Source organism: Drosophila santomea, chromosome 2L (assembly GCF_016746245.2).
Source record: "Drosophila santomea strain STO CAGO 1482 chromosome 2L, Prin_Dsan_1.1, whole genome shotgun sequence".
In the NCBI taxonomy this organism is placed as follows: Eukaryota; Metazoa; Arthropoda; class Insecta; order Diptera; family Drosophilidae; genus Drosophila; species Drosophila santomea.
Genome location: NC_053016.2, coordinates 18,107,468 through 18,120,045, shown reverse-complemented (window position 1 = coordinate 18,120,045; position 12,578 = coordinate 18,107,468). Strand labels below are relative to the sequence as shown.

Sequence of the window (12,578 nt, the reverse complement as noted above, 5' to 3'; positions counted from 1 at the left end):
GCCAGGAGCAGCCAAGGATGTGGCTGTGGCTCCAACATGTTGCTTCCCGAGCCCAGGACACGACCACGAACACGTCCCGAACCACGAACCTCGAGGCACGACGCTCGACGCTCGACGCTCCACGCACGAGTCACGAACCTGCGACGCGAGTCCTGCGTGCGGAGCCGAAGGACGAGCTTGCCGAGCGGACTGATGGCCGAGCGATTTCGGCCACGAACTGATAAAGCCGCAGCTTCTCTGCTGGTCTACAGGCTAGCCACTCGGTCAGTTGAACATTTTCCATGCTGTGATCAAGTTGTCTTTTCCTTTGAGCGCCGAGCGCTGTGCACGCCTGGGACTTGGAACGTTTCGAAATCGGGCTGAAGAACATTTAGAAAATATTCAAGAAAATATTCGAAAGTTAAAGCGCAATTATATAGAATACCCGACTTAAGCCACCAGTTTAGTGTGTGTATTCTCGAGCAGCAAGTGTGTGAATGGGTGGCGGCCAAGTGCAAATGGTTAGCGGATTGTCGTGGCGAAATAGGCGTGGCAGCTGGATGCTGGATGCTGCTGGGTGCGGCTGTCCTCAGCAAGTGCAACATGCACTTGTTGTTCCCCCAGCGGTTGCATGAGCAACCTGAGCAACATGAGCAACATTCATGGCTGGCTTCCACTTTCCACGATAATTGCTTTTCGATTGCTTGCCCTCGGCTGGCTGCCAAAATTGTTGATGGTCTAGTATCGAGTTGCGAACTTCAGTGCTCATGGTTTTATTGCAGCAAACAAACCAAATATACAAGACACAAAAATGTTGAAACGACGGACTGACTTACATGCATTTTATTAGTAAATAACAAATACAACCGAATAAAAAACCCAATATCATTACAAACGATAACACCAACGGAAAAAACAGCCGCAAACATTTTTGTAAAACAAATGATTAAAAAGGTTTCGCCAGCAAAGAAAAACAAACAAACAAACAAGCGCGTGGAAATCGAATGCTGAAAATCGCCCATAAAACTATGGTCAAACGAAATTAATTAAAAAAGGATGGAAAATCAAATCAGGCAAGACAAATAAAACAGTAAGCGCACACGGCAAATAAAGCACCGGCCACATCCTACCGCATAAATTGAAAATATCCTGTAAGACGGCTGAGGAAAAGGACGAGCTCTACGAACAGAAAGAAAAATGAGGTCGACGAAGGCAAACCCAAAGCCCGGAGTGGATCCCAAAATTGTAATGTACACAAGAAAAACAAAACCGATTTGCAAATAATTGAATTCGCATTATACTCGTACACTTCTTCAAGTCCACTTCCAATAAGCAATACACACACAAAGAAATCACAAGCTCATGCGACATTGCAACAAGAAAATAGCAGACTCATCCGAGCGTATTCTCTGTGCAGAAGAAAAGTCATTTTTCAAACATTTGCCGCCCATTGCTCTGCGATTTTCTTGTCGCGCGTCGCCTCTAAACAATTTCACATTGTCTGACTTCGGCACAAACAATGGCATTTGTAATTTCCATATCATCAGCCTTCACTTCACCTTCACTCTGAAATCGCCCCAAACCCTCCGTCTAAATGTTGTATAATCACAATACCATTTTTATCTGTGCATCTCTCGAGTTGCCAGGATTCACCCAAATGAGTCGAGTCAAGTCCCCTACGAAAATTTGCTTTTAATAACGTGTTCTAAAAATTGGTATGGGGTGGAACCCCATTTTAAGCTTATTGATTTAGCCCCATTTGATTGTGAATCGAAAATGTTTTTCGCATTGGTAATATTTGAGTGCTGTGATTTAGACGCGTCCGGAGCCCTAGGTTCATGTCTAATGAATTATAATTTAATTATGCATAAGGTAATTGCAATTTGGGCGGGCTCTGCGGCAGCATTAATTATTGGTATTTGGGTGGGAATGACGGAAAATGATAACCATGCTGATTATTTAATGGCATTCCAGAAAGACGACGGAAAACATTTTCGGTTTTTAATTACCATTGCTCGCTCTCTACTCTTCCCGAAATTGCAATTCTGATATGCTTTTCAGTGCAGACAGTTCTTTCAAGAGTGCAAATATTTTGATTGATTTCTGCCCAGGATGTGCAAGTTCCAATCTTGTGTACAATTTGTGTTTAACCAATCATTTTCCTGTGTGCTTGTAAATATTAATATTACATGTTACACTTTCGAATTATTTTCTTTGGGCGTTTAAAAAAATGTTTTTTTTTTATTATTTATTAGCTTGCATGTATGAAATTCCCTCAAAAGTAAAACATATAACTGTGTAAATCAATGGGCAGAACAATAAAATAGGGTTTGTATGATTTATTCGATGTATAATTTAAACAGTTAATTAGCCAGTTTGTTTCTATATCATACATTTATGGAGTCACTTTAGAATTCCAGATTTCTGGTCGTGTACAATGTTAATATTTTATCTCGCAAAAATATGATGCCCAATATTCGCTTGAGCCCGCTTACACTCAGTGAAAGTTTGTTACACATTTATGTTTTATTTTAATTTTTCTGCTGAAAAACCCCATCGAAATTCCGACAAATAAAGTCGAATCCTCTGCCCGCACATAAGTACGCTATATAATTTGCATAAGTGCTTGTCATGCATGTGGCATCCACAGCCACATCCACAGCCATAGCCACATCCTCGCAAGGGACCCGATGCAAGCCAAATGTTCAAATGGGTCACACAAAGTCCCATAAAAGTGGGTTAGGACCGGGTGGCGTAAATCAAAGTTTCCAAACTAAGCTGAGGAGACAAAAATAGCGACTGAGGAAAGCGATTCGGGAGTCTCGTCGCGAGGGGAAAACAAGTCGATTTGGACAATGTCCAAATCTGTGGCAATTATGTGGGGAAAACAGTCAATAAAACATTGTAATCACCGATGCTGTTTGCCCCATGCTCATGTCGATTTCCGCATGCGGCATTTAAAACTGGATTTAACCAAATAAACAAGAAATTAGGGGGCGAAATAAGCGTATTTTAATTAGCCAAATCCCCGTTTACTCCTGGAGTTGGGGCGCCATCGGCTTTTGGCGCAATTCGTTGTTAGTTCCAGTCACGTTTCATTGTTTACTTGCTGTATGTGTGCCAGCCAGCCCGTATTAATTAATGCATAGAAATGTGTATTTAAGCATATTTTAAATATTAATTAATGTAATTTCTATTAAAACCGGCCCCCTCCCCGCCCTTCGCCTTCCCTTTGCCGTTGAAAACCTTTCAACAAGCCGCACAATTTTAATTAGAAAAGTTTCAGCAAGGCCCTGCACAGCCGCCTTGTATGCTTAACCGAAAAATATGTTATATATAGTATACAGATGGAAATATAGCTTTGGCAAACACAAGCCCGATTAAAGTGGGACATTTTTTGCTTCCTATTTTCCGGTGGCCAAAGAGGTGGAATTACCGTGAAAACGGTTGGGTTTTTGCATTTCATTTGAATTAGCATTTGTGTTCGAAAATAGGAACTTCCACTTCCACTTCCACTTTCGGTGAATTGAAAAGTTTTTGGCCACTTTTCCTCTTTAAAAACATGATTTAAGCGTGGCATTTCCATTTACGCATTTAGATACTGATAGTGGCTACATTTTTCGTGTTCTGCCTTTTAGGGAATGCATTTAGAAATTGGAATATCAATTTTGTTGCCAAACTTTGGGATTTTTGGTTAAATGTAAACCATAATCCCGGGGGTAATGCTTGCGGGAATCTAACAGCTGGCCATCTTTTTTACAAAGATAAAACTGCATTAGGACATTTAAGTTGAATTGCCATTCGAATTTGTAGTTTGCATATCAATTTACTTTGCATAAATGTTTGCTCACTGAGCGACAGCTTTAAGGACCTTTTTGTTCGATTATTAACCATTCGCCCCGTGGTACTAACCACACAATACACCACAACAACTGCAAAAACATCAGTGCAGCGAAAGTGCTGCCAGCACTTTTATCTCTCCCCCACTAACCTCACCGCCAGGCTCACCGCCCACTGCCGCCCACAGCCGCCAGCCACGCCCACTTCTCCTGCTGCTGCTACTGATGCTGATGGAATTATTGTGTGCTCAACGAACCGCAAACAAAATCTGTGCTCCGCTCCTGGTCGTTTTTGTTCACATTTTTAATACACATAAAATGGTGCTTTTTTTCGCCACTATTTTCAGCCAGCTTGTGCTGGCCTGGCCCTCTTATCTTGGCCACAATTTGCTGTAAAGTTATATCCCCTGCGATGGCTAGCTGCCAGGTTAATGCTCGAATTCGCTGGCTGCTTGTGCCGCAGGTGCGTAATGGCCAGGAGCGATTTCCGCTTATTAATCGCTGCTCATTTGTTTTTCGGAGTCAAGCCAAAGATGCTGACCAACGCAGACCAATAAATCAAATGTCAGAGACAAAAATTAATTATGCCCGCAATAGCGCTGTCGTAATTTGTTACATAATCCGAGGCGCCTGCTTCCACGCCCGCACAATTTGTCATAGGTTTTTGGTAACTCAGAGGGCGAGAGTACTGAGTCCATTGCATGTGCAAAATACCGAGTTGCAAAATTTAATAAAACAAATTCCGTCCGAGCGACTTGGCCTCCGACTGAATTGAAATCTCGGCAGCAGCAAGGCAGAGATTCCGTAGCAGGCAACATTCCGCAACTCACGAAGGATAAGGGCAGGGTTCTTAGGTCCGCATTCCACCTGATCCTGATCCTGATCCTGAACCCGAGCCCCGAAACTAGCTCAAGAACCGGCTGAGTCGGAAAGGAGCCCGGGGCCTTTGGCTGGCAAGCAGCATGGTGCACATAGTTCGAGTAGCTATTTTTCAGCAACTTGTTCCCCACCTGAGCGATGCTGCTGCTTGTGCTGCCTTGCTGTTGCATACTTTCAGCTAACAAATTCCGACTCCGACTGCCTGGCGTACACATCTATATACATACGTGTAGCCATATGCACATACTCCTACACACATCCCTGTCCGCCCGACTGACATCATGGCCACACGCATGAGCTGGTTGCGCCAGCTGCCTTTGTGGAATGCGCTCATGAATTTCATATGCTCTTTCACATGCTCCTCCTTCATATGCTCATATGCCTGCAGTGGCATCAACCTGGGGCAGAAGATCCCTTCGTGGCAGGCAGCAGAGTCCTGCAAATCACGCTCGTCCAAGTTGGAGTTGGCAAGTGGAGTTGGCAGTTGTGGAAGTCTTCGCTTACCTATAAGCATATCCAAGTAAATGTACTCGGTTGCTTACGATTATAGTTCTTTTTTGTTTAAAGGAAACCATTACAATAATTTGGTAATTTGTGTTTTCCGGCCAAAGCCTTTTCTTAGGCCTCGATTAAATGGGTTTGATGGCTTAATCATTAAGTGGGGGAACGCTCAAAAGTCCTTAGCAGTGCCAAGAATGAGCCCGCCGTTCTGATTACCTTCAAAAGAGAACATCATAAGTATACCTAACCAATCTAAAGTTAGGAACTCACCCAAAGCAGCAGTGGTAAGTCCACATCGAACATGAATCCGAATATCTTGGCGGGTCGCTGGGCCCTCATGATCACCATTTGCCAGAGTCTTCTGTTCTTCGGGGTCATTTTTGGCCAATTGCTGTTACCATAAACTGCCTGCGCAATTCCCATGCTTTGCTGCTTGAGATATTCGCCTCCATAACAATACGAACTTAGTTGGATGATGATGGCCACCAGGAAGGTGGCTCTAAATGGCACCTGGGCACTCCAGCCACTGCGGCTGAAGCGAAAGGCCAGCATGCAGAGTTGCAGATAACTGAGCATGTATTTAACGAAGACGATCTCCGCGAAAATCGAACTTAGCTCCTTGGCCAAATCGAGAGCTATACGATGACGGCGAATACATTCAGTCAGGCGAGAGTCTCCTCCACTAAGATCCTTCTCTTCGAGAACCAGCTCCAGCAGCTGGTATTGAACCACCACATTGTGAAGCAGCCAGGAGAACAGGGTGTCCGTTGCAATGGCCAACCAGGCGGCAGCTGCCACGCCCAGCACGCCCCAAACGTAGATGGGCCAATAGAAATGGGGTTTTCGCTCATCCAGCCAGAAATTGAACTCCATGGGTGTAGTCGGAGTAAATACACCCGTCTCCACATATCCCCACAGGCCCAGCAACATGGGCGCTATGGCTGAGGCACAAATCACTCCGTAGGCGGCATTTCTAAAGGACCTGGAGACATACCCATCCAGTTGGTTTTCCCTCTCGATCTTCTCCAGGTGGCTGGGCGTGGCACTTTCCGCCTGGTTTAGCTTGTGCAATCGGTGAATCAGCGATCCAATGCGCCTTCGTTTCGCCACCATGACCAGGAACTTGAAGGTACTCTGAGATCCTTGCATGAACACCGCAAAGTTGTCCGTGAGGCGGGTCAGATCGGAGAGATCCTGCAGGGCATAGACTGCCATGGGCCAGTTGTGGGAAACCAGGGACAGGACAAGTATCCCGGCCCAAATGGGATGTTTTAGACCCAGTTGCGGAGTACTGGGATCGAATCCGACAATTTCCAGAGCTCTTCTCTGGACGGCAAAGTAGCTGGAGTCCATGTTGGGCTTTCAACGGAGTCTCGTTGTTGCACCAACTTTTATAGAAGCAACTGGGGTACAAAACGGAGGGTCGAGCTAAGTGGATGCCGTTGCCGCCCCTGAAATTGTGCCTGAAATATTTATTTCATCCGTTAACAGGGTACGTGACACGGTTACCACTAGCACTACTGCCCCTAGCATTGCTGTTTTGATTGGAAATTTTCCCATTTCCATTTGGGGGCGTAAATATCGTATTAACAAATAAATACCAAAAACAAGAAAAACGTCGGGGGGTGAAGTGCGACATGTTGTTTACCTATTTGTTTACATGATATTTGGCTATCTATCTATTTATTTTCACTTTAATATTTAAATGCCTGCCTGGATAACTCTATGTCTTCATATGACCGCAAGGGTTATGATTAGAGACAATTTGTGATAGACATATTTTTTCAGTAGCCTTGACATTTCTACCAAAGAGGTTAGACCAAAACAAAAGGAAATTTTCTCTCTTGTCCGTCATTTTTAAAATTGCTTTAAAATTTGTGTATTTTGTGCCCAAAAAGTTGGCGTCAAAATGCACTGTGAATACACCAAAATGAAATTAATTTTTGGGCTCGCAAAAAGGCTTTTTCCCCAATTTGTTTGACCTTTGGGCCCCTTTTGGTCCGCACTTTATTCACGAGTAATTCAATTACGTTGGAAATCAACAAGTAAATCTGCTTTCGAAATTTATCGCCGGGCCTAGGCCAAATCGAGTGAAATAGCCATTTGCCAGACCATATTATCTCCAACCATTTTTTCCGATTTGCATTTTGGGCTCTTTGTTTTTGGGTCCGGCTTAATGTCACCTCAACTGCTCTCAATTAATCTCAAGTGGGTAAGCCAAATAAAGACCTTTTCCTGGAATTTTAATAACCGTCATTTGCATTCTCCCCTCCCAACCGAAGGATATTTGTAGCTGACGGCACCTCACCGACTTGTTCAAAGTTGCGGCTACAAAAGCTATGCAACGTTATTTAGAGCAGGCTATGTTGGCCTCTGGCAAGTTGTGAAAACAAAGAGTGATGGTCGGAAAACATGTTCAGTAATTAATTGAAGTTACACTTGCAGTTTTTTATTTAAATTTCATTGAGTCTGAGTAGTCATTGCAGTCGCACGTTTTCACATGTTCGCCCGTTTGCATATGAAATTGATATTTTATGCAAAATATTTACCGAAAAGCCACAAAAGCAATAATGCCAGCGGCTGTGTGCGAAAGAGAGGGTCAGGGTGCGCGAAAGAGAGGGCTGGAATGAGAGCGAGAATGAAAAAAAATGAAAATGAGGAAAACGGAGAAGAAGAACACACCTGCTGCTCGATAATTTTGACGTCGGTCCGACTTTTGGACTCCTCAGCAATTTGCTTACCATCTGCCTCTTTCTCTTCAAGCATCTCCCTCTCTCTTGCACACCATGTGCCCGTCTCTCTCGCTCCGCTGAGGTTCTTGTGTCTTTTGCGGCTTTGTTTATTTCATTGCCTTCATGTAAGTGAAGGTGTGTCTGTGTGTATGTGTGTGCGTGTGCATGTGCGACTCCTTTGTGTGTCACCCATTTTGGAGGTTTTTTATGAGCTTGTGGCGAACCGTAAAAAACCCGTCTTCCAAATGGAGTGGCATGCCAGGCTTAACCAGCTTGCCGAGCTCTTTCCTGCCAGAAGACCCCACTTGCCCCCATCTCGCCTTCTTTTGTTCAGTTTAAGGAACTAGCAAAATGTTTCACATCATGTTGCTCATTTGTTGCCCTATCAGCGGGAGTTCAGGGGTATAGATAGGGTGTATGGAGTTGGGGGATTACCAAAGATGCCATAGGGAAAACCTGTTACTCAATACGAGCCCTTGATCCAATTTGCTGTTTATCATTGGGTTGCTTATTTGAACACAAGCCCTATAGATAAGATAAAAAGAATGTGACTTACTAACCGTGACATATTAGCTTTTTAATTTATAGTTTTCATGTTTCACATCTGGAATCCTAGATCCTTACATAACATTTGTTACTCAAACCCATTCAAGGGTATCTGTGTCTGCGGTGCACTTAATGCATATCCCTTCAACTAGGATGCGTCCTGAGTACTAGCAATTTTTCAGCCACATTACACAGCTTCTCTTGTCCGGCTGAAAATAGAGAATGAACTAAGGAAGAAAGGGAGGACAGGATGCAGTTAGAGAGAGACAGGTTCAGGTACATCGAGTGTGTGTTCCACATGAGCAGCGAAGGAATTGAATAAAGTTAGCATGCCGCCGCAGGGAATGAGCCACTCCCATCCTGCGTGGAAGTATGCTGGGCGGGGAAAAGGCATCATTCAATAAAAAATTAATAGAAAAACATTCAATGAACGTGGCACAAAGGCGCCAAAGGGCCACTCCCAGATATCCTGCTCCTGCTCGACTGCAGCGCTGATGAACAAGCCATCCTGTGTTCGGAAATCACAGGTAATGTGGTTTTACGAGCGCCGTGAGACAGGTGAATCCTACCGAAACCCCTGCTCCCTGCTCCCTGCTCCCATCCCACTGATAAATGCAGCCCCCATTTGCTCGGGAGCCTGACAGCGTACAAGGCATACAAAGCATGCTAATAAAAACATATACTACGTACTATACTACGTCATCTACATGTTCAAGGGGGTTTGGCCTCGCTGCGGGTGTGGGTTTTGTAAGCGGATGTGCAACACTTTTTTGTATAGCCCGGCAGGCAGCCAACCGTTGATTATACTAAACTTGTTTACTTATGCTCCTGCTAGTACATGTGTGTGTGTGTGTGTGTGTGTGTATGCCTCTCACTGCATGTGTGCGAGCTTGGAAATGTGCAAATTTCAGCATTACCAAGCATCCTCAGCGACCAAACTCGCTGTGCCTGTGTAAATTTTGGCTTAGCCACGCCGGGCGTTAAGCAGCAGCAAGAGCAAAGCACGCAGTGGTCCAGAAGGATGGAGGGAACGGGTAGGAAAGGGGTTCGGAGGGTGGTTACTACTAGGAAGTAAAGGGAACGGGGTGAAAAAACGAAGGAAAGAAGGTGTGAGAAGTGGAGGAGTGAGCCACTGCTATTACCAAGTGCAAAGTGTGGCTCAGTGTGATGAATGACGCCAAAAAATTTGATGGTACCCGATTAACATAATGATTTGCATACGTTTAGCGTGTCCTTGCAGCACGAACATCTCAAAAGTGTCGAAGAAAGCTCCTCTAACGAAGGAAGAGTATCGTCTTGATTGATGCCCAAGTGGGAGGCGGATGGATGGAGGGCGTGAATGTTGCATTCCAAGCAGATGCAGCACATTTCGAAAAGGGAAACGTAAAATAGCGTGTGAAGGTCCTTAAAGTGATACATTCTTAAAGATTTGCATATCCATTGCTGTATTCATGAACAGCAGGTTATATTGGTAAATATCGTAGAAGCACAATGTGAATGAAGAGTGAAAACTCATTTTTGGTTAGTTTTTAAATGTATAATGTGTGTGCGTACATAAGTACATAACCCGAATACTCGAAATTTGCACAAATTCTGGGGGCAACCATGCAATTTTCGTGGTTTTCGGTTTTTAAAGTGGTTTCGCATGTTACATTTTGTACGTGAACTGGCATTACCACACATGCTATCACGATGCATACGTGAACAGCTATGCACTCTTTTCGCACTGCTCAAATTAATTTGAACGTAAAAAGTAGACAGGGGCAAACACAAAGCTATTACCTGCGGAGGGGAAAATTGAGCGGATTATGCAGCAAACGGCATAAATAAATAAACGAACGAAAATCGAAAGTACTGCGATGGTTGTTCAACTGCAAGAGTTGCGTCAGAAGTTCTAAATTGGGGAACTTCAGTATAAACTACCAAATTGAATAAAGAAAACTTCGTAGACGACTGGAGACTCGCTAGAAGTGATTGCTGTTTGCTTAAAGCCTTAGCTGCAGCGGGACAAATCTGAGGCCCCGTGGGAAGCTTATTAATTATAGACAAATATGTGGTAATTGACTATAGCAAGACACACACAGCCCCGGAAACTCGGATTTCTATATACGCACACGATAGAGTTTGAATCTCAGCTTGAGCTGAACGCTATCCAGCGCACAATGAGCTAATTTTAAGCTAATATTTATGCAGCAATTAAAACGCTTCAGTTGAGCTGAGTTCGAGCCACGGCGACGCCTCCCAGCCGGCCTTCCGTGGAACCTCCCACTCAAAGCCCGCTGGAACTCCACCACAACATTTGCTGAGCAAACAGAGTCGAGGAACAAAGTCTCGCTGCAGAAACATGAATGATAAACGAGCGCAAAACTGCAGAAAAGCACACCCGCTAGAAGCAGCCATGTCATGAATAATATTTGGTTAGTTTGCATCGTAGTGGAAATAGACGATGAAGCGGTCGATGCAAGGATTTGACAATTGAAGATGATGTTAGAGTTTAGAACTTTGTTTTTCATTATAACAGACGATTATCGATTATCTGTGATGGAATTTCGAAGAAATGCACCTGAGCGAGCATTAGAAGAGCCCAAGTGTTATTGCATTGAAGGAGAAAGCTGAATAACTGCTAACTTTTATCCCTCGTTCGATGGCACTGGGGGCGTATTGAAAAGTTATGCCCTAAGCCCTTGGAACTCATCTCTGGGATCAGCAACATCAGCTTAGTCACAACTTGAGGCCAATAAGGCACCCTCATCCGAGCATGTGAAGTGTCAGATGTCTCTGACTTTCGCCTTTGACTTGGCCAGCACTTTTGCAACGGGTGGCACACACTCTTACGCCCACATTCATATGGCCACTCATCTGCCTAATTGAATTCCTTAACGCTTCCCCCCTGTTGTTCCGATGAAATCTCGGGGAATGTTTCCTTTTCCGTTTTGAGTGCCACTGGCATGCCATCTCGACATCGACAACGACATCGACATCGACATCGACGAGGGCCCTGGCACCCTGCTGTTGGCCACTTTGCACGCCCGTCAGCCAAGTTAGCTTGGTGGGCGGCCCACTCTTTTCTCGGCTCTGTCAAACTATGCGCCTAAGTATGTCGACGGAGATGTCGTTGCCCGCATGCCTGAATGCCAATTCTACATGTCGTTTTTAATAACTGTGTCAATCGTGTGTTCCGAGCTCTGCCAACCAACCCATCCCGGCCAGGAAAGGCGGCAGCTTAGGACCACCCAAAGAGGTCACTCATCATCGGTGGCCATTATGACATCAAAGCGAGTGTTCGAGGGCGGAGAGATCGTAATTAGTGGTTCCAGATTGGCCATATATAGACCCGTCATCGACGAGTGCTCATGCATTTGCACTGGACATTTACATTTGGATTAATTAATTGCAATGTCCGCAATTGTCAATACGCACACTAATTGGTCTAATCGACTTGCGGCGTTGGTGTCTACCCCGACCCCTCGTCCCTCTGGCCTGCTCATTAATAATAAATGTTTTGTGTGTAATAATTGACCATATGCCATGCTGCAGGATGGCGGCGGAATATTACAAACCCTAGCTACTGGACAGTGGGTGAGATTACACCGGGGTAAAAAACGGATCTGGTGAAAATTAATTGCGGGAATATACGAGTATAGTTTTCAGAAAAAAACAAGGAAGCTCAAAGTATGCATGCTAGATATGGTATCAATTTTAATCGTTTTCTCCTGTAATAATATATAATAATATATATTTTGTTGTGTTAAATTCTTTGCTATGTGATACGTACATTTATGCATAGTTTTTTGCAGTGCCGGATTGCAGTGCGCCTGCAAAGAGCAGACTATCAGCTTAATTAAAATCAGATTAGATACCCAGGCAGTTAAGCATCGTTTACCTGAGTGCACGTTTCGACCGAATCTCTAATTGATTTTAATACACTCTCTCTGGTCAGCATCTAATTGGACCGCCCCCGTCCCCGCCCCTCCCCACGGTTGGCTGTCTCCGAATTCATTCGCCAGCTGCCAGTTGCCAGTTGCCAGTTGCCAGTTGCTGGTTCCCTCCGCACTTGTGTTGGCTTAATCGCTTGTCAAACGGCTGACAGTTGGCCACCCAC

At 44.5% G+C, this 12,578-nt stretch overlaps 2 protein-coding genes across 9 annotated transcripts in view; one reads left to right on the top strand and one right to left on the bottom strand.

Annotated features, from left to right (window-relative positions):
• The window catches only part of LOC120447888, a 73,749-nt gene that overhangs the window by 31,148 nt on the left and 30,023 nt on the right, over positions 1–12,578 (top strand). For 3 of the 8 annotated variants that reach the window (XR_005616075.1, XR_005616074.1, XR_005616070.1), the window contains exon 1: positions 1,149–1,224. The exons of 2 other annotated variants lie outside the window; for them this stretch is intronic. The gene's annotated coding sequence lies outside the window, so the exon portion shown is untranslated. Of the gene's footprint in view, positions 1–273; positions 501–761; positions 1,225–12,578 lie in introns of those variants that run through there. 3 more of the 8 variants (XR_005616073.1, XR_005616072.1, XR_005616071.1) reach the window with 3 other exon arrangements.
• Positions 5,352–6,551, bottom strand: LOC120443937 (odorant receptor 45a). The gene is made up of 2 exons (XM_039623385.1): positions 5,469–6,551; positions 5,352–5,414 (listed from the first exon to the last, which is right to left on the bottom strand). Exons 1-2 carry the CDS (start codon positions 6,549–6,551, stop codon positions 5,352–5,354), a joined length of 1,146 nt encoding a protein of 381 aa, XP_039479319.1.